General features: G+C 40.2%; 2 protein-coding genes and 1 non-coding gene across 13 annotated transcripts in view; 2 read left to right on the top strand and 1 right to left on the bottom strand.

Annotated features, from left to right (window-relative positions):
- The window catches only part of CDK7 (cyclin dependent kinase 7), a 63653-nt gene that overhangs the window by 2939 nt on the left and 33197 nt on the right, over positions 1–27517 (bottom strand). For 2 of the 10 annotated variants that reach the window (XM_049103651.1, XM_049103663.1), the window contains one exon: positions 496–8508. The exons of 1 other annotated variant lie outside the window; for it this stretch is intronic. In XM_049103651.1, the coding sequence (XP_048959608.1) occupies positions 8210–8508 (299 nt within the window). In that variant the 3' untranslated portion in view covers positions 496–8209. Of the gene's footprint in view, positions 1–495; positions 8509–9276; positions 12800–18058; positions 22999–23216 lie in introns of those variants that run through there. 7 more of the 10 variants (XM_025447787.3, XM_025447789.3, XR_007406956.1 and 4 more) reach the window with 6 other exon arrangements.
- Positions 1332–25633, top strand: CCDC125 (coiled-coil domain containing 125). 2 transcript variants are annotated; one of them, XM_049103645.1, is made up of 11 exons: positions 1332–1635; positions 4123–4181; positions 5755–5841; positions 7898–7975; positions 8659–8744; positions 14726–14808; positions 16729–16844; positions 17612–17719; positions 18877–19036; positions 22634–22764; positions 23801–25633. In XM_049103645.1, exons 1-11 carry the CDS (start codon positions 1332–1334, stop codon positions 24104–24106), a joined length of 1518 nt encoding a protein of 505 aa, XP_048959602.1. In that variant the 3' UTR covers positions 24107–25633. The 2 variants fall into 2 exon arrangements, with proteins under 2 accessions (XP_048959602.1, XP_035569628.2); XM_035713735.2 differs by having other exon boundaries at positions 18862–19036.
- LOC112660728 (U2 spliceosomal RNA) lies at positions 9844–10040 on the top strand. The gene has a single exon (XR_003137165.1). It is a non-coding gene; the product is annotated as a U2 spliceosomal RNA (small nuclear RNA).

Raw genomic sequence — 27517 nt, 5'->3', positions numbered from 1 at the left:
GCTAAACCGCTGCGCCACCCAGGGATCCCTTGTATGGCATTTTGATCTGGAATGTTTTCCTCTGGGAAGAGAGGAGGCAGTTAGCCGCACGGTGTTCAGAGTGGAGTCTTGCTGGGGTGACTGTTTTTCTGCCCCGTAGGCGAGGATTTCAATTTGTTTATTCCTTCCTTCACTCACTTATTTACGAAGTATTTCTGAGCACCAGTGATGTCTTAGATCCTGTTTTCGGCACTGGGAATGCAGTGATGATGCAAACAGACAAAATTCTCTATTCTTACAGAGCCTACTTTCTACGCTGGCCCACTGGACAGGCCTGGGCGCCAGCATGGGAGAAGTTTCAGGTTGCCCTACCTTTGGGGAGGCATCATAGGCCGGTTAGAACCCACTCCTATTTTACTCAGCTCCCACTTTCCCACTACCTTTCCCCCTTTTAGTGGCCTGATTTGGAAAAATATGGAAGGGTTTTTTTTTTTTTAAGATTTTTTTTTTAAGATTTATTTATTTATTTATTTATTTATTTATTTATTTATTTATGATAGACATATATATATAGAGAGAGAGAGAGAAGCAGAGACACAGGAGGAGGGAGAAGCAGGCTCCCTGTCGGGAGCCCGACGTGGGACTTGATCCTGGGACTCCAGGATCACGCCCTGGGCCAAAGGCAGGCGCCAAACCGCTGAGCCACCCAGGGATCCCCCTGTTTTTTAAAGATTTTATGTATTCATGAGACACAGAGACCCAGGCAGGAGGGAGAAGCAGGCCCCCTGCGGGGAGCCCGACATGGGACTCGATCCCAGGACCCTGGGGTCACGGCCTGAGCTGAAGGCGGACGCTCCACTGCTGAGCCCCCCCACCCCCCACGGAAGCAGGATGAGCAGGGCAGAGCCGGAGGAGAGGCTCTGAGAGCCACACGCCCCCAACCTGCACAAGGGCCATGAGGGAACCATGGCTGGCTGGGCTCCATAGTGGCTGCATGTCCGGTTTCTGGGGCCGCCCTGAGTTTCCTCCCGCCGTCAGGCTTGTCAAGACCACGGCCCTCCTCTTTCCTGGGCCAAGGCTGAGCCGCTTTTCCCTGATCAGCGGCGGTTCAGTCAAGGCCTTCCCTGCCTCCTTGCAGTGCCCTGCAGCCTCTGAAATCGGAGGGCTGGGTCTCTTCCTCCCTGCAAGGCCCTCACCTGTTAGAGACCCTGAAGCGGACAGGCCTGCCCGCCTAGTTGGCACACCCTCCCCACCCTCCCCAGGGCCAGCCTGTCATACTGATGGTTCTAAACAAGTGCTCTTCTGAACCGCAGGTGACCTGTTCTGCCTTATGTGACTAAGGCATCTGGCCGATGAGCAGGCTGGCGAGGCTGCCGAGCGAGGCGGAGGTGCAGCCCTGGGAAACTGAGGACGACCTGGCGGATGGCGATTTAGGGTATGGCCTCGGGAGGAGGCCTGGTGCGGTTTTCCAAGCGCAAGTTTCCCAATTGTCGACATCTAGCAAAAGATCTGATGGAAAGAACTTTAGCCCTCTCCCGCTTCCAGGAAAGGGGGAAGAAAGAAGGGCCAGTTTTCAGTCTTCTAGGCATAAGAGCTTGCAGGATACTTGCCCTAAAGAATCCGGGCCTTCCTACTACGGACGCCAGAGTAGCAGTGGTAAGAATGCCTCGTGCCCTCTCCTTGACCCTCCTGTCCTATGAATCCCCTGTCCTTCCACCCTTCCAGCACAAGGTAAAGGTGACTGCAGTGGAGTTTGGAAATTCATCTCTATTCACCTCTCGGGATTGATGACAACACAAAAGTAGCCCGTGCTTCTATTTCCAAGTGTTGTACAAATGCTGAAGTATAGTGATTACTCCATATATTAACACAGATGTTGGTGATACCAGCAATTACCTACCTTGCTCTTGGTGTGTGTATGACTCAGCGGTATGCCTCAGCCTTTTTTTTTTTTTTTTTTTAATTCATATAGTTACTGGGTACCTGTTAGATGCCAGAGGCTGTGGAGGCTCTGGGTACATGAATGAACCACAGAGTCTCCGTGTCATGAAATTGACATTCTAGTGGAGGAGAGAAAAAATTAATCTACCAGTCAACAGCTGTGTAACAGCAGGCAGTCCTAAGTGCTGGGACATGGAGTATTTGGAGGGGTGGGAGCATGCTATTTCAGGCAAGGGCCAGGCGTACCTCTAAAGAGGTGGCTTCTGAGCCCCAGAATGAACTGATGTCCAAACCTGATACTTATCTGGGAAAGGTGTGCTCCAGGCAAATGTGTACCTCTGGGGTTTTTTTTAGGAATGTCATGAAATCCTCCACCTAAAGATTAATCTTGTTCAAATGTCATCTCTACACCCAATGGGGGTAATGTAACCCTGAGATCGAGAGCCATACATTCCACTGAGTGGGCCAGCTAGATGCCCTCAAAAGATTATCATAACCAAATATAAAATTATGCTATATATTAAGGAAAGAATAAAATTCAGAATCATTGTGAGAGAATGTTACAACTCCAAAATGGTTGGGAACCCGGGGTGACTCCATGCCTCCTTGGTGGCACAGCCCTTTTTTTTTTTTTTTTTTTTTTTTGGTGGCACAGCTCTTGTCTGGCTGAATCTTTTATAATCCATGTTGTAAAAGTTCCCTCATCAAAGGGGAACAAGCACAAATTAGAACAACATGAGAATAATTTAAGAAACATGTTTTTCAGATTCACAAAAAAAAACTATGTTGTTCATGAGGATCTTCTCCACCTTTCAAAATCCTTGAAATTATGATGGGATTATTTACTTGTTTTTCTTGCAGTTCCTTATCATGCATAGAGGATGGGCTCAGTTTTGCAAGCAAGATGTTGAAAACGGCACATGATGCTAAGATGCCTTTATGAGAACTGAGGAAACCACTGGGGTATAAACAAGATGTAACAGTAGAGATACGAGCTCCTGTCTTGTTGGGTCTTTTATCTCAACTTAGTGTCATCCTACATAAGGATATTGTTATTGGTTTCTTATGGCTAATAGGTAATTTCCCAATTACCACAACTGTAAATAATAATAAGATAACTTATTATCTTACACGTTTTACTGCGCCTGGAGGAACTCCCCTGGAGTTCCTTTGGAGACTCCAGAGTCCCATGCCTTTTCCAGCTTCTGCTAGAGCCTGCATGCACTCCTTGTCTGTGGCCAACCTCCTCCATCTCCGACGCCCGCCATGGCTGGTCAAGTCTTTCTCATGCTGTTTCACCCTGACGCTGACTTTCCTGCCTCTTTCATTTAGAAGGACTCTTGTTAGAACGGTGGGGTCACCTGGTTAATCCAGGATAAACCCCTAGTCCTTAGCTTAATCACACGGACAAAGTCCCTTTTGCCATGTATTCACAGGTTCTGGGGATTAAGGTGTGCTCATGGTTAGGGCCATTATTCTGCCTACCACATGTGTTACGACAGCGGAACTGGTCACTGCCAACCCAGTGTCACCTGTCCCTCTGGAACCTTGTGTCATCAGAGTAAAAACAAGATTTAGTTTTTGCCTTGATACCATCATATGGAGAGTTCAGAACAGCAAAGAAAAAACGGTTTTGAAACTTTTTAATGTCCCTCAACATACTCTTTCTAAAAAAATCTTTTCTTCCTTTCACTTCTTCTTAATCTTGCTTGTAATTTATCACTTTCATGTTTTTCTATTGCCAGTGAGACCACAATGAAAATGAAGCTCCTGGGAAGCTCAGTGTAATGTCTCAATTGATCACATTAAGGAGAGAATAATTGAAGTTACAGGAGACTTCTAGTCATTCTCCTTGGAAAGAAACTAAATTCAGGTTATTTCTTAGATATTCATATCACTGTATTGATTGTACTTAAGCCAAACACCAAAATTTACTTCACTCACCAACGTTAATTACTGTTTTGCATGTAGTAATTAACCAGTTCATTAACAGTTTTCTTAGCGTCCTTTTTTAAAGAGTGTTTTTCTTCAAAAGTTTGTGTCTTTTCATTAGTGCAGTGTTTTAACCTATTTTTTTTAATCAGTATTTGGTTTATTCCAATTCTTCCCTCCTGACAAAAAATCGTATTTGATATTTTGTAAACAGATGTCCTGTGTTCAACTAGTTAAAAAAAATTTGTTTTGTTTGTTTTTCCCTAATAGATTCAAATTCAGAATTGTCAAACGCCGAATTAAAGCAACGTCTTCATGATACTTTAGAGGTAAGTACTTTGGCTAAATAAAAATTCTCATGTGGGGGTGCCTGGGTGGCTCAGTTGGTTGAGCATCTGCCTTCGGCTCAGGTCATAATCTGGGGCCTGGGATTGAGCCCCATATCAGGCTTCCTGCTCAGTGGAGAATCTGCTTCTCCCTCTGCCCCTCCCCTCGCATGTGCTCTGTCAAATAAATAAAATCTTTTTTTTTTTAAGATTTTATTTATTCATGAGAGAGAGAGAGAGAGAGGCAGAGACACAGGCAGAGAGAGAAGCAGGCTCCATGCAGGGAGCCTGACGTGGGACTCGATCCTGGTTCTCCAGGATCCCGCCCTGGGCTGACGGCAGTGCTAAACTGCTGAGCCACTGGGGCTGCCCTAAATGACATCTTTAAAAAAAAAAAATTCTCCAGTGAACAAAGCCCACTGATACTTTAAGTAATACTAAAATTGTCTGGAAGGCAGTTGTGGCTTTCCAGATATTTCTTGAGCCACAATATCGAGCTCTTAACTTTCAACTGGCCTCCTCCATTTCTCATTCTTCTCATCTCTCAAGAGAGCCATTCAGGGAAGCACGCCCTCCAGCTTGCCTTTCGCCCCTCATCTTTTACCACTTCTCTAATCTGCTCCTGGAGAAAAGGGTTACACACTTCCTTCTATCGTTCTTCCCTGGGTGTGTGGCTTGCAATAAACGGACTTAATTTAACCTCTTTGAAGTCAGGAGACCAGCAGGTATCCCAGGCACCCATAGTCCAGCTTGCCGGGTGTAGGAGTTTCTGTGCAGGGGTCTCTGTCTTCTGGGAAATGAGAAGCCCATCTTAATGTGTAACTCTTCCAGTGAAAGCCAGTAAGCTACTGTAATTGTTTCTTAGGGCTGCTGTAGCAAAGCACCACAAACAGGCAGCTTAAATTACAGAGATGTATCCTTTCTCTGTTCTGGAAGCCAGGAACCTGAAATCCGGGTGTCAGTTGGCCATGTGCCCTCTGACAGCTCAAAGCCTCGGTGTTTGCCCTGCTGATCTTGGCATTCCTTGGCCTACAGGTGCATCACTCCAGTCTCTGCCTCTCTTGTCACGTGGCCGCCTTGTGTGTTTGTGACCAAATTTTTCTGTCTCAGGACACCAGTCATTGGATTGGGGCCTGCCCTAATCCGGTGTGACCCAACCGTAATCTGGCTGTGTCTGCAAAGACCCTGTCTGCAAATCCAGGAGTCAGGATTTGGACTTCTTTTTACTTGGTGGGGAGGACATAATCCAACTGATAGTAGCTATTGTAGCTCTGTGGATGATTATGAGCTTATTTTAGGTGCTCTAAAGGTTATTTTCAGATTATTAGCTGTGTGGTCTAGAAGGGCAAAAGCAAATGATCTGGGCTTTCAGTCACAACTGGTGCCAGACAGTGAGTCTCAGTCTAAAGCCTGCCTGGGCTGCTTAGGAAGCTGGGAGTAATTTCCAGCCTCTTTTGTAAGGCCAGAGTGCCTAGAGTCAGAGTGCACGTTGAGCTTACATGTAAACTATCCAAATGGATCATTTTGGGCTTGCATATCTTACAGATATGTAGACTACTTTTACTTCTCTCCTCAGGAGGTAGAAATTTTAAAAACTGAACTTGAGGCATCGCAAAGACAGCTTGAAGGTAAAGAGGAAGCACTGAAAATTCTTCAGAGCATGGTAAGAAATTGTTTTCAAATTTGGTCACTTACACATTCGAATCATAGGTAACAGGGTTTTATGTTTTAAAACAAAAGCATCGGGGCACCTGGGTGGTTCAGTTTGCTTAGCGTCTACTTCTGCTCAGGTCACAATCCCAGGGTCCTGGGATCCAGGCCTGCATCAGGCTCCCTGCTTAGCAGAGTCAGCTTCTCCCTCTGCCACACCCCCCTTTGCTCCTGTTCTCAAATAAATAAAATCTTTTTTTTTTTTTTAAGATTTTATTTATTTATTCATGGGGGGGGTGGGAGAGAGAGAGAGAGAGGCAGATACATAGGCAAAGAGATAAGCAGGCTCCATGCAGGGAGCCCGACGCAGGACTTGATCCTGGGTCCCCAGGATCACACCCTGGGCTGAAGGTGGCACTAAATTGCTGAGCCACCCGGCCTGCCCTCCAATAAATAAAATCTTTAAAAAAAACCAATAAAGGGATCCCTGGGTGGCGCAGCGGTTTGGCGCCTGCCTTTGGCCCAGGGCGCGATCCTGGAGACCCGGGATCGAGTCCCACATCGGGCTCCCGGTGCATGGAGCCTGCTTCTCCCTCTGCCTGTGTCTCTGCCTCTCTCTCTCTCTCTGTGACTATCATAAATAAATTAAAATTAAAAAACAAAACAAAACAATAAAAGCATCAGTGCTTAATGTAGTTGTTTTTTATTGAGGTGTAGATTCTAAAGTTTCTATTGAGGTGAAATTTATATGCCATGAATTTCAATTGTTTTCAGTATATTTTTGCTAAACTTGGAGTTGCATAACTATCATCATGATCTTATTTTATTTTATTTATTTTTATTTTTATTTTATTTTTTAAAAGATTTTATTTATTTATGAAAGACACAGAAGGAGAGAGAGAGAGGCAGAGGGAGAGGGAGAAGCAGGCTCCATGCAGGGAGCCTGATGTGGGACTCGATCCTGGGACTCCAGGATCAGGCCCTGGGCCAAAGGCAGGCCAAACCACTGAGCCACCCAGGGATCCCCATGATCTAATTTTAGAGTATTTTCAATATTTCCCCAAAGGAATCTCTAACCTATTAGCAGTCATTCCCTATTCCCATCCCCGACCCCAGACAAACACTAATCTCCTTCCTGTCTTTTGGATTTGTGTTTTCTTTTTTTTTTTTTTTTAAGATTTTATTTATTTATTCATGAGAGACACAGAGATTGAGAGGCAGAGACACAGGCAGAGGGAGAAGTCAGCTCCAAGCAGGGAGCCAGACGTGGGACTCGATCCCGGGTCTCCAGGATCACGCCCCGGACTGAACGTGGCACTAAACCGCTGAGCCACCCGGGCTGCCCGGATTTGTGTTTTCTATTTCATATAAATGGAATGCTTTATTTTTATTTTTATTTTTTTAAATTTTTATTTATTTATGATAGTCACACAGAGAGAGAGAGAGGCAGAGACACAGGCAGAGAGAGAAGCAGGCTCCATGCACCGGGAGCCCGACGTGGGATTCGATCCCGGGTCTCCAGGATCGCGCCCTGGGCCAAAGGCAGGCGCCAAACCGCTGCGCCACCCAGGGATCCCAAATGGAATGCTTTAATATGCGTCTGGATTCTTTAAAAAAAAAAAAAAAGTCTGGATTTCTTTAATTAACATGTTTTTGAGGCTCATGCATACTGTAGCATGTGTCAGTGTTTTCTTCTTTTTTATTGTTCAATATTCCGTTGTATGGATAGACCACATCTTGTTTATCCATTCACCATTTGATGGGCACCTACACTATTTCCTCTTTTGCGCTCTTATGAATAACACTGCTGTATTTGTTCATGCACCAGTCTTTGTGTGGAACGTTCATTCATTCATTCTCCTATTCATCAGAGTCAAACCAAGATCTTCTTTTTTTTTTTTTTAAACCAAGATCTTCTGACCCTGGAACTATCAAATTTTCCATAAAAGGTGGTCTCTGTGGAAATTCTGTGTTTTCTATGGTCTTAAAATAAAAATGTGACCCTTACTGTGCAAAAGGAATAATGAGAAATTTAATTTATACAGGTAATGATTTTTATTTTTTCCTAGGCAATATTTGGCAAAGCCACAAGTCACACTCAAGTGGTGCTTCAAAAAACTATGGAACAAAAGAGATCCTTGGAGAAGGTATTTGCCACTTCTAGTGTAGTGTAGACTTATCCACTAAGGTCTCAAATAGGATTTCCTTTAGAAGTCACCACACTACAGGGTATGTTATTCGTGTATTCCCTCTGTTGGTTGTGCTTCTGTTTTACACAGTCCCTTCCCTTTTGGAGCCAATCCAAACCTGTTGTTACACAGGGTCAAGAATTAAGATTTTTTACTTCCTCATTCTAAGGCAGTAGGAGGCTTGCCAGGTCGTCACTTTTTCTTCTTTTTCCTTCTTTTCGTTCTCTGCTTGCCTGTCAGAGCCTGCCTCTTTCTGACCATCACATCATCACGAAGATGGTCGTAAGGAATCCCCATGGAAGGGCTTGTACCTTTGCCTCTTGTACTTTCCCTTGATGGCAGTGTCCTGGCCTCAAACTCCGAGGCGTGTTTTGCTTGTGGGTCTGAAATGGGTTGCAGGTGGCGGCCGTGAGAAATCCAGGCTCTGCGCAGTAACATTTGGAGCAGTTTCTTATAGGAAGCAAGCTTTTCTTGACTGCTGTATGTGTGGCCTGTGAGATAGGTGTTTATAGATGTCATAGACTCTTTTTGAATAGTTTCTCTTTAACCTGTTCCTGTTAAGTGATTTATTTCAGCTATTCACAATGTCCTAAAGTGATTTGTAGTAATTTTTTATGAAAAGTGCTATTTTCTTTCTATAGGAAGTAAATGCCTTGCAGTGGGAAATAGAATTTGATCAGAATAGATTTAAAAGTATAGAGGAATCATGGACCCAAAAATATGACAGGTTTGTATATTCTTATTCTATAGTTTTTCTTTGGAAATCTTTAAAGTGTGTATAATTTATATTTTTATTATTTTTAATATTTGTTTATTTGAGTAATCTCTATTCCCCTCATGGGGCTCAAACTCTTAACCCCAAGGTCAAGAATCACTCTTCTGACTGAGCCAGCCAGGCGCCCCATGAAGTATGTAGAATTCAAATATAGTTTAGGTGTTCTTTTTTTTTTTTTTTTTTTTTTTTATTTTATTTATGATAGTCACAGAGAGAGAGAGAGAGAGAGGCAGAGACATAGGCAGAGGGAGAAGCAGGCTCCATGCACCGGGAGCCCGATGTGGGATTCGATCCCGGGTCTCCAGGATCGCGCCCTGGGCCAAAGGCAGGCGCCAAACCGCTGCGCCACCCAGGGATCCCAGTTTAGGTGTTCTTTTGTGAGCTGTGAATATTATGAAAGTCTTCTTTTCCACTTATACCGGTTTCGTATTTTTGTTAGTATTTTTTTTAAATATAGTATAAACTATATATATATATATATATATTTTTTTAAATTTTATATGTCTCTTTAATTTTATGTGTCTCAGAGAGAGACACTTAAGAGAGGCAGAGACACAGGCAGAGGGAGAAGCAGGCTCCATGCAGGGAGCCCGATGTGGGACTCAATCCCGGGACCCTAGAATCACGCCCTGGGCCGAAGGCAGGCACTTAACCGCCAAGCCACTCAGGCGTCCCTAAACTATATATTTTTTAAGTAGGCTTTATGCTCACCATGAGGCTTGCACTGACAACCCCGAAATCAAGAGTTGTATGCATACCAACTGAGCCAGCCAGGCACCTCTATAAATTATGCATTTATTGTGTATATTATATATTTTTTAAAGGTTTTATGTATTTATTAGAGAGGGAGAGAAAGAGAGCATGTGTGTGTACAAGTAGGTAGAGCAGCAGGCAGAGGAAGAAGCAGGCTCCCCGCCGAGCAGAGAGCCTGATGCAGCACCTGAGCCCAAGGCAGGTGCTTAACAGACTAGGCACCAGGTGTCCCCCCTTATAAACTTTATTTTAAAAAGCATTGTAAAAAAATAAAAATAAAAAAATAAAAAGCACTGTAATAGCTTCTCGGCCTTTTGGCTAAGATAAAGTGTAGTATCTGTTCTTCTCAGTAAGAAGCAGTCTAAGAGCCATGTTTTCCAAGTTATTGTAGTGCTGGCATTTTACGAACAAATCTTTTGGGCAGTTTTTATTAGTGTGAATTTATTAGGTAATTTTAAATTATAAGATACACATATTATAAATTGAGAAATTAATTTGATAACTGGGGGTTATTATAAATAACTTTAGCACCTAATTTTTAATTCATTACTACCTTTTAATACAAGAGAACTGAACACGTACAGAAAAGTTGCAAGAATAGTACAAAGATTTCCTGTATATCTTTCTCCAAGATTCTTCAAAGTAGAACTCTTTACCACATTTATCATTCCCTCTTTCTTTGTAGTTAAACATATAAAGATATCTGAGCCATTTAAGACTAAGTTGCATATAAGGCCTCATTACTCTAAATATTTACTTTGTGTTACAAAAGGGAACTTTTATGATCATACTAAAATTATCAAAATTAAGATATTAATCCAATACTTATTTAATCTCTAGCCCTTATTTAGATTCGCTAATTATTCTATTAAAATACCCCTATAGCTGGGCAGCCCGGGTGGCTCAGTGGTTTAGCGCCATCTTGAGCCCAGGGCATGATCCTGGAGACCCGGGATCGAGTCCCATGTCAGGCTCCCTGAATAGAGCCTGCTTCTCCCTCTGCCTGTGTCTCTGTCTCTCTCTGTGTCTCTTGGCATTAAGATTTATTATAAATAAATAAAATCTTAAAAAAAATTCCCCTGTAGCAAAAGAGAAAAAAAACATTCCTGTGTTCTGGGAGGCAGTCCAGAACCAAGCACTGCGTTTGGTTGTCCCATCTAAACTTGAGTCCCCTTTAATCTGAAACAATTAGGAGGGAGGGAGGCCACAGTGAGGGGCAGGAGAAAAAAATCTGAAGTAGTTATTCGGTGTTTCTTTGTCCTCGCCATTAGTTGAGGACAGGCTGGTTACATATCCCACATTGGAGATTTCTGATATTTCTGAATTTAATTTAGTTCATGCATTTTGAGCAGTATTATTAGTGAAGCAATGTTGTGTTCTCAGAAGGCCGGTGAAGCTGATCTATCCCATTCCTAGCCTGTGAATCTTGACTACTTGGTTAAGGTGTGGTGTGTACCCTCACTCTCCACTATAAAGTCACTGTTTATTCCCCTTGTGATTAATCAGCATCTGTGGGGAGATGCTCTGAGATTGTGATTTATCAGATTTTCATCCACTAGTCTTTATATCCACAGATTTTTCTGCCTGAAGCAGTCATTACTATGATAGTTACCAAAAGGTAATTTGCTAATTCTCTTAGTCCTTCTGCATTTACTTGCTGGCATTTTACTCCAAGAAAGGGCTTTTTTTTCCTCCCATTTATTTATACCAAAATGGATTCATGAATTCTTGCATTATTCAGCTGGTTAAAAGCCATTACTATCATAACTTCTCTTGTTGCTTAAAATTTTCCAATTTGGGGGACACTTGGGTAGGGTGCAGTGGGTTACGGTCTGACTCTTGGTTTTGGCTCAGGTCACGATCTCAGGGTTGTGAGATCGAGCCCCGTGTCTAGCTCCATGCTCAACGTGGAGTCTGCTTAAGACTTTCTCCCTTAAAAAAAAAAAAAAGTGGGGGGCACATGGGAGGCACTGTTGGTTGATGGTCTGACTCTTGGTTTTTGGCTCCGGTCATGATCTCAAGAGTTGCGAGATTGAAAAAAAAAAAAAAAAAAGGGTGGTGAGATCCAGCCCTACGTCAGGCTCTGCACTCTGCAAGGAGTCATTGGCTTGAGCTTCTCTCCCCGTCTTATTCTGCCCCTACCCTCCCACCCCCACTTGCTTGCACTTTCTCTCTCTCAAATAAATAACTCTTTAAAAAAAAATTAAGACCTATTTGGTTTCTTTTTTCTCTTCAGTATGGTTACACTGTTCATTTATTTGTTTCTATCTGTGTTCTGGGCTTTTCTCCACCATTCTTTTTTTTTTTTTTTTTTTTTTTTTTAAGATTTTATTTATTTATTCATAGAGACAGAGAGAGAGAGGGAGAGGGAGAAGCAGGCTCCATGCAGGGAGCCCGATGTGGGACTGGATCCCCGGTCTCCAGGATCACACTCCAGGCTGCAGGCGGCGCCAAACCGCTGCGCCACCGGGGCTGCCCTTTCTCTGCCATTCTTCTTGATTTACTTACTCATATTGTTTATTTTTGACTTTGTAAAACACTGACATGCTTCCAAAAGTCAGAAGTATTCTGAGAGGTATACTCAGGAATGTCCTCCTCCCTGCATGCCTACTCCCCGCATTCCCGATGTCCTGCCATCCTTCCTTTTCTCACCATCTGTAGATAACAGAAATGTGCGTATGTGTCTGTTCTCTAACAACTTCTTTCTTACACCAAAGAATGGTTGGTTGGCTGTAGATACTCTTTTGCACTGTGTTTTCTACTTAACAGTAGAGTTTATCCTGGGAAACCACCCCACTGTGTGGGTGGGCCATGTGTACTCAACCATTCTCCAATGTATAGGCACTTAGATTGTTTCCAGTATTTTGCAATTATAAACAGTGCTCCAATAAACAGCCTTGACATATATACTTTTGTGAGACATACTTTTAGGGTAAATTCTTAGAAGCAGAATTGCTGGGTCAAAAGGTAAATTCATATGTATATTTATGAGATGTTATCACATGCTTCTCTATGAGGCTTGTACCACTCCACTTGCCTACCAGCAATCTATGAAAAGCGCCTCATCAAGAGAATGTATCATAAATATTAATTTTTATCAATTTGCTAGTTTTGTCTTGGTTTACGTATTTTGTTTTGGCTGCACAGACCCAGAAAAATCTTGATTCAGACACACACATTTGTACTTGTCAGTAATTGTCTTCTAGTATATTCTCCAATAAGCAGAGAGGACAACAGATACTTTATGATGAAGTCTGCACAAGAAGAGAGTGAACCAGACAGAAAAGTTAATGCATTTGACTGAGTAGGATTTTTTTTTAATTTTATCTATTTATTTACTTTTGACTAAGTGGGTATTTAAAAACTATAATATATAAGATAGCTAAAGAGGATCTAGTAAAATGTTTGTGAGCACCTGAAGAATTTTCTCATAGCCTTACAGCTACTAGAATTCAGTTTGAAAATTAAAGACACTCGGTCTTTAATTTTCAGTCTTAGAATTTGTACTAAAAAAAAAAAAAAAAGAATTTGTACTAACAAAGGTGCTGCAGACCTTGCTTGAGAAACCTATTTCACATTTTATCAATTGGTTAAGTAATTCATGGAAAATGAATGCCTTAGATCTACATTTCACTTTTAATTGAAAAGCTTTAATTTCATGACCAACCACTGTTTTAAAGATCTAAGGCTAGTTATGAGCAGCGCATATAACATGCCCCACAAAGTATCCTGATACTTTTACCTATCAAGTTTTAAAATGACCAATCTGACTGTTGTTTTCAATTACAAAAACATCAAGCCTCTAATACTGGGCAATTTAGAACTCTTGTAAGTAACTCCCAATTTTTTTTTAAAAAAGATTTTATTTATTGGGATGGGGGGGCAGAGGGAGAGAGAATCTCAAGCAAACTCTGCTCAGCAGGAAGGCAGATACCGGGCTCTATGTCAGGACCCGGAGACCCTAAGATCGTGACCTGAGCCAACATCAAGAATTGGCCACTTAACCGACTGAACCACCCAGTTGCCCCACCCCCCATTTTTATTCAGTATATTTTCCCCCACATATCTTTCCTTTCTTGTTTTGTTTTTTTCTTTCTTGATTTTAAAACAGATATAATTGAGATATATTTGTATCAGGTATACACCATAATGAATTCAGTATTTGTTTATATTTGCAAAATGATCAGTCTAGATAACATTTGTCACTATACATAGCGAACAAAAAGTTCTTGTGATGAGAACTTTTTTTTTTTTTTAATTATTTATTTATGATAGTAGAGAAGAAGAGAGGTGCAGAGACACAGCGAGGGAGAAGCAGGCTCCATTGCACCGGGAGCCCGATGTGGGATTCGATCCCGGGTCTCCATGATCGCGCCCTGGGCCAAAGGCAGGCGCAACCGTGCGCACACAGGGATCCGTGATGAGACTTTTAAGATCTATTTTCTTAGTAACTCTTTTTTTTTAAAGATTTATTTGAGAGAGAGAACGAGCAGAGGAAAAGGGCAGAGGGTGAGGAAGTGTTCCAAGCTGACTCCGCATTAGGCACAGAGCCTGACGCAGAGCTCCATCTCACGACCCTGATATCATAACCTCAAGTCAGATGCTTAACTGAACCACCCAGGTGCCCCTGATTATTTTTAATTAATTAAGGGGGAGAGGGAGAGAGATAATCTTAAGCAGGCTCCATGCCCAGCATGGACCCTGACATGGAGCTTGATCTCACAACCCTGAGATCATGACCTGAGCTAAAATCAGGAGTCACACAGATGCTTAACCTGCTGAGCCACCCAGGCTCCCCTATTTTTATTTTATTTTAAGCAGGCTCCACACTCATTGTGGAGCTTTAACTGAGGAACCCTGAGATAAAGAGTCCTATGCTCTACCAACTGAGCCAGCTAGGGACCTGCCCCCGCCTGTTTTTATTATTTTATTTTTTATTTTTTAATTTGAGATACCTCTGATTCTTTCTCAGCTAAATATATAGGAGAATTAAGAGTGTGTTCAAAATCTTACCACACTCCTTTAAATTGTTTTTGTTTTGTGACTCACATAAGTTCTACACTGTTTTGAAGTAGGAAAATTTTTATTCGGGTTTTTGTGTTTTAATTATAGGATAAAAATATTGCCATTCAACCATGAAATGTTAATGTTTTAGTTATTTGGAGGGTACTTTTTTCCAGGCTAAACTGTGAAAATGCAGTCCTCCAAGAAGCTTTGAACATGAAAACAGAAGAAATTAAAATGCTCAAGTCAGAAAATGCACGTAAGTGGAGAGTGATACTTTGATGATTGTTTAAAATAGTATGTTAAAAGATCAGTTTTAGGGCAGCCTTGGTGGCGCAGCCCCTGGCGCCTGCAGCCCAGGATGTGATCCTGAAGACCCAGGATAAAGTCCCACATCAGGCTCCCTGCATGGAGCTTGCTTCTCCCTCTGCCTGTGTCTCTGCCTCTCTCTCTCTCGTGTCTCTCTCTCATGAATAAGTAAAATCTTTAAAAAAAAAAATAAATAAAAGATCAATTTTAAATAGAGTGCCCCTTGTTAAGAACATACATAATGATAGACAAGGTGCTCTTATTTTGAAGTAATACACTGTAAGGATAATAGAAGAAATGCATCATTTGGGGTGTTTGTAATTAAAAGAAAAATTTTTAGGTGAAATTCAAATAACAAAACCATTCAAAAGTAATTCATAACATTCACAACGTTTGCAACCATGTAGTTCCAAAAGATTTCCATCACTCCAAAACAAAACCCTGTATCTATTATTCCCCCCCATCCTCCCTTTACCCTTTAGTTTTTATACTCATTGTAAAACGGTAGAGCACCTGATGTTTGAGGAATCTGAGTAGGTATATGTTTTACTGGAACACTAGTAGAAAAAGTATGTAACTGTATAATTATTCAGTATTTTCAAAAATGTCTTGTGACTTTATTACTAAGAAATTTTTAAGATGACTCTGAAAACTTGAAATTTTTTACAAATGTGTATATATACACATCCCTTGTTATGAGCCACCATATGTGAAAAGTTAAGGTATTTTTAATATTAAGATGGCATCAACTTTCTATAAAATTTTATTTTCTTAAAGATCTTATTTATTTATTTATGAGAGACACAGAGAGAGGCAGAGACACAGGCAGAGGGAGAAGCAGGCTCCATGCAGGGAGCCCGATGTGGGACTCGATCCCGGGTCTCCAGGATCACGCCCTGGGCTGAAGGTGGCGCCAAACTGCTAAGCCCCTCAGGGATCCCTTTTATAAAATTTTATTTTTATTTTTTTTCCTTTTATAAAATTTTAAATGTTGATTCTTCCTTCTTAGCAGAAACTTTTAAAGTAGTGGCTTGAAGGGGACAAGGTTCTAAATCAGGTCATGGGCACTTTCTGTAGTTCAGTAAGTGAACTATGGCAGAGCCCATGGGTGAGAACTGCACACAGAAGATGGTGCTTCTCAACAGCAGTGACTGAGCAGATGGGGGGGCTTCTCCTGTGTTGGGTGAGCTCAGGACAGAAGGTGCCCATGACCACATCCCCTCCCCCTCTACCAACTCATCCTGCAGTAAGAGGGGGTAAAGTTATTTTCTGCTCAGTAGACAGCAGTACCCTTCTTGTTCTAAATGTTTGGTTGAGAGCCTCTTGTGAAGTCAGCTAAAATTATGTAACTGGTACATCTGATGTTGATGTATGGGATCTCGGCATCTGGTTGTCTTCCTATCCAGCAAAGGCAAATAATTTGCATTTTTTTCTTCTCTTTGAAAATCCTACAAATTTTCTTTGCGCAAACGAAGACCAGACTTTAGTTGCAAAAATGAAGATACTTCAATGTTAAAAATGGTAATGTTTAATCCAGTGTTTCATGTACGTTATCTCCCTGGATACCCACTATTCCATCAGATTTTTTTTTTTAAGATTTTTATTTATTTATTCATGAGAGACACAGGCAGAGGGAGAAGCAGGCTCCACGCAGGGAGCCCAACATGGGACTCGATCCCAGGGTCTCCAGGATCACACCCTAGGCCAAAGGCGGCACTAAACCGCTGAGCCACCCGGGCTGCCCTCCATCAGATTTTTTTGATGGGGCCCGTCTTAATAGGCAATGTCTGTGTATATGCACTGCTTAGAAGTGAGTGTATGTTGTTGCTGTAATTTCATAACTAACGCTCTCTTCTTTGGCCTTTCCTAGTTTTAAATCAACAGTATTTGGAGGCCCTTGCCATGCTTGAGGTCAAACAGCAGATGGTAGCTCAGGAAAACATATGCCATGATAAAAGTGGTTTTACCGAGGTTTCAAGTCTTGAGGTAGGTAAGCCTGTATGAAAGTTGAAAAGAGGGAAATTTTCTACTTTCCTTTTCCCCATCACCATCTGCTACATGTTCTAGAATAGCATTATACTTAGCAATTTGAGACTAAGGGTAAGAGGCCCATGTTTCCCCAGGGCCGTTCTTCAGCCTTACTGGCACCATACCTGCGCATGCATTATATTCTGGGACACAGGATGTGTGGGCCACCTCCTGCCCCTCTTACTTATTTTCATAGTTTTAGCAGAAGCTGTGGTAGCCGTGTCTCACATTACATGATCACAGGTATTTTTTACAAGTGGAAGGATGATTATTCTCCTGACATATTCTAAGTCATTCATCATCTCTGAGCATCCACGCCTCTCTGGTGGGAGCTGGTAGGAGTACGTGCTAGGCAGCAGGACCACGCTCAGTCCCAAGAACTAACACCCGGTGTTAATATTACTTTATCAGGTCACAATACTGCCAGGGACACAGAACTATAGAAAACTGGTGCCAACTTAAGGTTTTGGAGAAGGAAAAGCAGCAAGACACAATTCCTTTATGGTTTTATTGCAAGTAATAATGTTCTTTCTTCATTTGTAGTTACTTTCCACTTGCTTCCTGAAATCCTTGTCTCCACTTTCTTCTAGCTGTATTTTTCTTTCCAGTTTCTTTGAATTAGATGCTTGAATGGAAATGCGCATGTGTGCATGCATCCTGGTGTTTGTGTGCAGCCAGGCCCCGTATGGCACTTGGTAACAGGAGTAACACTTTTGCATTTACAGCTTGCTGTGCTGGGATCCTGCCTCTGCCATGGTCTCAGAGGGAGTCCCTGTGCCTGTGCCCAAATGGCAGCATCTGCTCGGAAAATGCTTCTTAAACTCAAACAGGAGGTATCGTATTATCAAAACACTAAAAGCTTTGGTTTTGTTTCTCTAGTAATAAAGGAAAATATCTGCAATAATTAGCTTCATTTTAGGAGGCATTAGCTTTGGATGTTATACTTAGTTTTATGTCCTAGAATTAACTTATAAACTGGATTTTATTCACATGGTTGCAAAATACAAATAGCACTTGGTACAATAAGGTGGCAACGTGAAGTTGTTTGCCTAAGTTTGTAGTTAATATTTCCTAAATTTATATTTTTCTCTATAAATAGATGTAAAAATTACTTTATTAGAAGAAAAATCACACTCATGCTTAAAGCCACTAGGATCCACAACACTGATAAATGGGGAGATGAACATAAAGTTTATTAGAAAAGCAGCAAGGTACAGTGGAAGGAACCTTAGTACCGCAAACCTAGGTTTTGAGTCTTAGCTCTAGAATTTTCCAGCTGTGTAGCTATGGACACATGTTAAACAGAAACTAATAACTACTTATTAGGTTGTTGTGAAAAGAGGAAGCAGACATTTAATGTTTAGCAGTTCCATGCAGATGCCTTTAAACAACCAACCTTTGGCATTTAAACAAACAACCTTTGCCATTATCTTTAGTTATAATAATAAATACAGCATATGGAACATAATTTTAATAATATTTTTCCCTTTATTTAAGTATGGGATTTAGTCTTTAGATATAGGAAAAATAACAATTAAACATTAGCAATTCATTAAGAAAAGCATTGACTACATGGATCACAGTCCGGGTCAGTTATGGCAGGTATCTAAAGGTGATACTTGTAATTATTTTCAGTGATGTCTGGAATGGCCCAGGGCGGAACTGACATGCCAGCCCTCTTGGGGCAGGACACGCACGGGGCCTGGCTAGGTAATGTGGTGAAGTCCAAGAAATGGATAACAAGGACTGGTCAGGCACCACACGGGAAAGTTCTGGTAATCTAGTTCAGAGTGGGTGGCTACTGTAGATGGAGGGGAATCAGCGAGTACTAATTAGTTTAAGCAGATGAAAGAGGTCAGACAGCACCAGACCCATGCCGGGTGGGGAGATTACATTTGCTAGTCTGACTCCGCATTCAGGCAAGAATTGTTAACGTTTTGCTTCTGAAACCTCTCAAACTTTCTTTCTAAACTAGTTGGGACTTTTACAGAAGAGTAAAGACGAAGCTTACATAATGGCAGATGCATTCAGAATTGCATTTGAGCAACAATTAATGAGGAAAAATGACCAGGCACTAAGATTGACACAAATGGATAAAATGTGTAAAAAACCAACAAAATGGATAAATTGGAAGCACCTTAAAGAGGATGGTAAATATGAATTATTAAATATGAATTATGGCAATAATCGGGTGTAATTTTGTTTTCGATATAATCAAAGTTGATTAAGCACAGTTGATGCAATGGAGAATATAATTGAATATTGCAAGATAGTTGTGATTTATTACAGAAGAATGGGGTCACTAAATGTAACACATGCAGATGAGGTATTAGGATCACCAAAACCTTAAATTAACAGTAGAATCTCTTTTTTACTACTCATTTGTCTCATTTAAACCAGACTGTATTTCATGGGAAAAGTTTCTAGAGTGCCAGGTGACTAAAGGGAAACTGCCTAGGAGGCAATAATGAAAATAGACCCAACATTAAATATATCTAACTAAACTTTGTTGAAATGTGTGATTCTGAAGAGATACTGAGGGGTTGAAGAAGAAATCTTAAGTTGGAAATACTAATAAAATGCTCATAAAATAAAAATGAAACAGAAGTTAAGGTTTAGATTCACAAACCTATCAAAAGCTCATTGTCATCTTTGAGTATTGTAAACAAAATCTATAAAAATGGCATAAAAGAATAAAATTACAGTTGAAGTAAATCACTCAATATAATCAAAGCAGCTGTTATTTTTTAGAAATGTTTTTCTAAATGGTCAATACCAGTTTTTATATTATTCACTGCAGCTCCTATTGCTTCAACTTAAAACTCTCAATTTCAGACTTATTAGTCAAGAAAATTACAGTGAAGCTTGTAAGTTTAAATTTTTTTTTTAAAAGATTTTATTTATTCATGAGGAACACAGAGAGAGAGGCAGAGACACAGGCAGAGGGAGGAGCAGGCTCCATGCACCAGGAGCCCGACGTGGGACTTGATCCCGGGGCTCCAAAATCACATCCTGGGCTGAAAGCAGTACTAAACTGCTGCCCTAAATGTTTTAGTATTAAAATTCTGAGATGACTATTTCTAAATATTTTTTTAATATGTCAAAATCCATTATCTTAATTCCAGTATCTCTCATTTTTAGATGAATTTGGGGAATAAGAATCTTATAATATTAAAATCAAACTTTTCATAATAGATGCCTATTTTCCAAGTAGTACGTATTTCTTACAGTATACTGGTTAAGCGTTTGAAATTTTAGTTTAACTAAACTTTACCTTCTCTTTGTTGAAATGGTAAAAAGTGCTAAGCTTACAGGGATAATAAATTAGAAGCAGTAAACAAGAACTGTGAAAGTAGGAGATCGTTAGGCGCTATGGACAGACTTTTCACGAGATAGAAGTCAGAGCAACACAGGAAAACCTATTTCTGAACATTCCTTCTTAAAGAGACAGTCCACGTCGTCCTGAAATTAGTTTCTGTAAGAGTTTTTCTGACATGAGACTTACAAAAGAAATCACTGCGCTGGCTAACATATGTCTCAGCCCCCAACAGTCATTTATGGTAAATACAAAATCAGTTCTTTATATGGCTGATACTTATAATAATTAACGCCTTGGTCAAAGCTGAATGCATGGCCTCAATGTCCAGCTCAAGGTGGGTGAGTCGTCCAGAGAAATAAGCACACACAGTCCATATACTTAAGCTTTTTGGAATCGATGGAAGAGTATCTAGTCCTGTTAAGGACAACAAATGTGTAGGTCATCTTCGGGCAACTTTTTTTTTTTTTTTAAAGATTTATTGATTTGAGAGCGAGAGCTCCCTCTGAGCAGGGAGCCCAGTGTGGGGCTCGATCCCAGGACTCCAGGATGGTGACCTGAACTGAAGGCAGACACTTAACCAACTTAGCTGCCCAGGTGCCTGTGGGCACCTCTTCTAAACTAGTAGGAGCTGGATTGCTAAATTTTCAAAGGTATCGTCGTTTTGAGGCTAGCCTTGGTGTTCTGTGATAGAAGGTGAAGTCAAATCCCTTTGGAAATCTGATCTTAACTGCTTGTTTTGACAGAAGTTAAGGAAAAGCATTATGGGAGAATGAAAAGGAAGGAAAAGGCATGCTTAATCTTAGGGAGTCTGCTCCATTGTCACCTGTACAGAAGGACCCCCACCCCCACCCCCTGTGCATGGAAGTTTGCCACAAGGGTAGTGGTTGGTAGAAAAATAGCTGGGTTTTCCCTAAGAGGTGGATTCATGTAGATTCATAGACATTTCAGTACCTGAGTATGTATTCATTTCATATTCCAGAACTCCTGCCTTAGCTGATAGGAACCTTAAGAACTTTTCCATAAAAAATACACTTTGATATGTAAAGCTCTCGATCTGTTTTCCATTACGGCCCTGAAGAAACTGGAAGCAGAAGTCCTAGTAACTGATTCCTCTGGGAAAGGCCTTTCCAAGTCCATACAAGCGTCAACGGCTTTTTGGTCAGTTTCCTAGTGATGAGACTGATTTTATTCATGTGGTTCAATGATCTGAAGAGGAACAGGAGGACTGTCACAGGTCATTTTCTTCTATGTGGTTAATATGTGAAGGCGGCATCAACTTTTCTCACTGATACGCAGCCTAGAGGAGTTCTGAGAGAGGTTATAAGCATATTTCTTTTTCTACACTGCACACAGAGACACTGCACACAGAGACACAGATTCATCCACTCATCAAAGCTGATGAGCACAGCTTGTCTGGCTTTTCTCCTTTTGCCACAGTTGCTGGAGGAGGTCACGAGTGAGCGCCAGTCCCTGTGGTTTATCAGAATTAGGGGGAAAGGGAGAGGTCTCTTATCTGTTCTCAGTTTTCCATAAGACCATTTGTGGAGCATTCCAAAGGCATTCTTGATGTTTGTTTAAATCTGCAGTTTTTCTATGAAGAACATCGTCAGTGTATACATTTCAGGATATGGATTTTTAAACGTATCGGTACCTGGGCTAGTTTTCATAACTGTGCTATGTTTTTGTAACAAAATACAAATAAAATTTACCATCTTAACCATTTTTAAATAACATTAACTACATCCACATTGTTTTCTAACCATCATGACCCTTCATCTCTAGAACATTTCTTTTCATCTTCCCAGACCGTTTAATGGGTAAATTCCCTTCTCCCAGCAACTCCTCCCCACCCCCACCCGCTGTGCTCTTGTTATTTAATGACACAGCAATCCTGAAGTATAGGTGCTATTATTCTCATTCTAGAGGTGAGGAAACAAAGCTCAGAGACCTTATCCAACATCATTTAGTACGCAGTTAAATGAGGATTCAAGTCCAGGTCTCTGCAGAATTTGCATAGTTCTGAGGCCATGTTTTTATTGGCTGTGCACTGTGCTCTCAAATAACAAATGACATTCAACACTGGGAGACTTCCCATACGTAACTGGATTGCTGCCTCCTCTGAAGACTGAAATGATAACGTGGGCTTCGTGCTGTTCTGGGGAGCAGCTGCTTGATGAGACAGAGTGGCCGGCAGGGCACTGCCCTGGGTCCTCACGCTGTGCACCCACCCTCTCAGCCTCCGTTTGCCATCCTGGCTCTAACGTCTGCGTTCCTCTCCCATTACACTGTAATGCTGGACTCACGAAGAGAACTACCTTCTGGCTGATTTACGAATGAATTATCCCTGCTTCATACTTACCTCTCTTCCTGGAAGTACATTAATAAGTATCTTTTCATGTCTCAGTTGGATTTGCATGTTCAATTTTAGGATTATCATCACAAGGAAGTAAGAAGACCTTAGGGCAGAAACTGTTGGGGATGCTCCCTTCAGAAAACAGTTCTAAGAAGGTGGATGACCAGAATAACCCTGAGCAAGTCTTTAAGATGCTAATAGAGTTGGTTAGTATCTTTGCTTTCCTTTTGTTAGAGGTTTTGGTTAAGCTAGTCCTTTTGCTTCCTATTAATTCAACTTTTTAAAAATGTAATTCTTTAGCACTCTATACTTGCCTTTTATGCCCTTTTCCCAGCTGAGGTACCATCCTCCAGTTTTGATCTTCATCTCCTTAAATTCCCTGCATGCTCTTCCCACTTCTCCCATCCATGTTCTTCCTGCACAAGTTTAAAGCTTCACCTCTGAAAAGAGGGGGCTCCCTGTAATTAACTGCAGGCACCTCTGTCATCTGCACTTATACATACAATCCGCGACAAGACCTTCTATTTACTTAGGAACTTTTAAAGTGTACAAGGCAACTTACACATTATATCCTTTAATCATCACTACAACCCTGAAAATCAGTCCTGTTATCCCCATTTCGTGAATGACTAAAAAGACTCATGCTATATGAACATACTTATCTATAGAAGTGTTTAAGTTGTTTATTCTCATATAAATATACAAAAACAATTTCACATAAATAACTTCATTCTCTTACAGACATAAGTACATGTTAATATTATATACACATATACTGCACACGCACCATGTACATATATTTTCCCCCTCTTCGGATGACCTACAAAAGTTTGAGCATAAGGAAAGCTTTCTGTTCCTTTAAAAAAAAAAATCCTTAGAATGTGTAGCATGTTATTTGGGATCAGTAGACACCTAATTAATGTATTTTCATTGATGGACCTGACAGGTTGAAGATAGAACATTTTGAGAAAAATCCTTCTGACTATAGCTCTACAATATGTGATTTTGATTAACTGGTATATTTTTATTTTTTTAAAGACTGTTTGTTTTAGAGACCCTGTGTGTGCAAGTTGGGGGAGGGGCAGAGGGAGAGAAAATCTCTAGCAGACTCTTCAGTGAGAGCTTAACATGGGGCTCAGGGCTCAATCTTATGACCCAAGCTGAAACCAAGAGTCAGACACTTACAGGACTGATTCCCCCAGACACCCCTAACTGGCATAATTTTATTTTCTGTATGTGCAGTTGAATGATAAAGAAGAAGCTCTGGCTCATCAAAGGAAAGTTAGTTACATGCTTGCTCGGGCACTGGAAGAGAAAAACACCACCTCAAATGTGAATAAGGAAAAAAATCCCATGAAAGACAATTTTGCATTAAAGTCCTGGGGGAAATCTTCAGAATTCCCTGTACTGCATGATCCTGTATATTCAAGCGTTCAAATTTTAAATTCCGTGGGCTGCATTTGTTCAATCCAGCACCCTCACAGAGTTCAAAACTGCACAAGAACTCTCAAGAGATCCTGTTCTTTGCCATCAAATATCATATTTTGAAGATAAACCAGTTGAAATCAGAACCAAGAGCTATTTCTATCGAGAGACTTTAAAAGACTGTACAAATGTTGCAATATCTTCAGAAATTTTGTATTTTCTGGGTATTTTTAAGTTTTAGAAGGCAGCTTAATACTTAGATACTCATTTTCTACAAGAAACTTATTAGTATCGTGTTGACGACATTACTATACTTTGGAAATTTTAAATTTTCAGTGTTTGCCAACATCTTAAAAACAACAAAAATGATTTTTAAGAAAAAGTTATTTAACTTTAGATTAACTTAAAGGGATCTCTGTCATAAGCAACAATATAAATTAATGCTCTAAGAAATAGCAATGCCTAGGAGTGACTTAATTTTTTGAAATATGTGTATCTTGTTTTATCGTATTTTTCAGGATTGTTCATTTGTCACAGGAAGTTTAAAACTAATAATTTCCTCAATTTCAATGAAGTTATTATGGTGGGACTTTGGCAGAACTATATTCCAAGCCCCGTTAATTACCTCTATAACTTTTTTTTGTTGGTGCAGTGGCACTTTGTAGCTAGAACTACACAGAATTCTAGCACTCGCACCATTATGAATTAATTAACTTCTTGTTGTAATGCTAAATTTTAAGCCATTTAATTTTTTCTTGCTTTCTATAAATGTTACATAGTAAAGATCTTTAATACCTTCTGGGGGGATCCCTGGGTGGCACAGCGGTTTAGCGCCTGCCTTTGGCCCAGGGCGCGATCCTGGAGACCCGGGATGGAGTCCCACATTGGGCTCCCTGCATGGAGCCTGCTTCTCCCTCTGCCTGTGTCTCTGCCTCTCTCTCTCTCTCTGTGACTATCATGAATAAATAAAAATCTTTGGGAAAAAAAAAAACCTTCTGGGAATGCTGCTACATTAATAACATCACTGTCATGTCAAAGGAAATGGATTACATTATCAGAAACTTTTATCTAGTTAGGATCTCTAGTAAAAGAAGATGCACGGCTTGGCTGTGTTGAATATTACTTAAGTAGATGAGGTAACAACAGGGCAAAATGAGGGAATAGAAAATATAAACTGTTTTATAGTTGTGTTAAAGCAACACCACTGGCATTAATAAATACTAATAAAAGATGAAAACCTGGCAAGTAAATTTTGAAAGAAGTAGTGATGAGGAACTACTGTTACTAGATGTTAAGAATGCACTGTCTTGACAGTAATATAAAGCTACGTTATTTAGAACAATGTGGTAACCAGCGGGTCAATGGAATAGGATAAAGACCACACACAGATTTAATACATATGACAACTTAATGTGAAATAATAGGTAAGAAAAGGGAAAGATGTGGCAATGTTCCACAACAGGAAGTGTAAAAAAGAAATCAAATACGGCTGCCCAGGTGGCTCAGCGGTTTAGCGCCTCCCTGCAGCCCACGGCGTGATCCTGGAGACCCAGGATTGAGTCCCATATCAGCCTCCCTGCATGGAGCCTGCTTCTCCCTCTGCCTGTGTCTGTGCCTCTCTCTCTCTCTGTCTCTCATGAATAAATAAATCTTTAAGGAAAAAAAAAGGTTCTTTTTTAATGTGTGTGTATAATATGTACGTGTATAATGCAAATTCATATAAACATAAAATTTGGAACACTCCAAAAGAATCTAAATCAGCATGTTCACAAGTTAGATCATATATGGTTTAGCAAATGTGAGGAACTATTCAATCATACAGAAATTTCAAAAATGTAAATTAGAATGAGATACCAAATTAGCAAAGATCACAAAATATGTGAATGACAGAGATGATGGGGTGAAACAGATCCTTTCATAGACTGGTGATGGCTGTGTGTATCTTGGGGGATATATACTCAGAAGTGAAATTGCCAGATCATATGAAGATGCTCTTTAAAAATTTAAGGAAAGGCTGTTTTCCAAAGCAGTGACACTTTTACATTCCAACCAATAGTGCACAACGATCCCAATTTCTCCATATCCTAACCAACACTTGGTATTTTCTGCGATTTTTTTTTTTTTTTTTTGATAGTAGTGATCCTAACAGGTATGAAGTGGTATCTCATTGTGGTTTTGACTTGCATTTCCCTAATGACTGGTGAAATGTTTATTCTAAAGTCCTTTGCCCATTTTTTTATTATAATTTTTTTTATTGTTGAGCTATCTTTTATCAGATATAGGATTTGCAAATAATTTCTCCTGTTGTTTTCACCCTGTGCTTATCACACTCCTTTGATACATACAAGTTTTAAATCTTGGTGTCTATTTTGTCTTTTTAATGAAAGCAAGTTCATTAAAGTTTCTCTCTTGGTAGCAAACAAGGAAACCAAACAGATTCTAAGCATAGCTGTTGGCTTGTAGATGGGAGACGCCATGTGACCAGGCCTATGGGCTGTCTTAAGAAGCTGGGAAAGGCCCCAGGCTGACAGCTAAGAAGGACAGGAAGCATGTGCATTAAAATTACATGAAATGAATGAGTTTGGAAGAATATCCTTCCCTAGAAACTCAGATAAGAGCTCAGTTCAGCTGACACCTTGATTTTAAGCTATGCAAAAAATAGAGTTGGGCCAAGTCAGACATCTGACTTACACATCTGTGAGGTAGTAAATTTATGTTATTTCAAGCTGCTACATTTATAACTTTTATGCAGCAAAAGAAAAATAACAGTCCATAAATAAAGCAAGAATATGTAGTGTTATATAAATTTAAAATATATATGTATATATATACACTAAATGGCTGTTAAACTTACACTTATATGTATTAACATGGAAGGAATTTAAAAAGTTTTGAGTAAAAAAGTGTGAGATATACAGTCTATGACTCATATAAAATTTTAAGACCCCAAACAATACTGTGTATTACTACATGTATTTTTATAAAATAGCAGTATAGTATCATGGAAGGACACACTCATTTCCTGAGAGTCACTCTCCCTTCGGGAAGGTGAAAAGGAAAAGAATGGCATGACATGTTAAAGGGACCTCAATTTCATTTTTAATTTTTTCTTTTTTTCCTATTTAGTATATATTAACATTTGTTAACTCTAGGTAGTAGGTAGATGCTACTACTACTGCTGCTTCTATTTTTAATCTGTGATGCTAAATGGGCCAGATCACCAATGTAACTGATGATTATTTTTATTAAGGTTTCCTCAACCATTTTCAATTCTACATTTCAGAGAATTGAACTTTTAATTTTACTTTTGCACTCTCATCAGAAAAATCAGAATTGTTTGTTTTAAAATACATTTAATAAAAATAATCCAGTTTTACATATTTTACATGTGTGGAATATTTACAAATTCTTTCTATAACATTTACTTAACGTTTACTATTTTTCCATTATTGGCCTTTTTGACTATTTCCTTCAGTAGTAAAATACTGTCCAGTGATCTCTGTAACTAAAAAATTAGCTTCTTGGGTAATCCTC

This window comes from Canis lupus, chromosome 2, assembly GCF_003254725.2.
Source record: "Canis lupus dingo isolate Sandy chromosome 2, ASM325472v2, whole genome shotgun sequence".
In the NCBI taxonomy this organism is placed as follows: Eukaryota; Metazoa; Chordata; class Mammalia; order Carnivora; family Canidae; genus Canis; species Canis lupus.
Note: the sequence above shows the minus strand (reverse complement) of the source record. Positions and strands in the feature narration are given on the sequence as shown.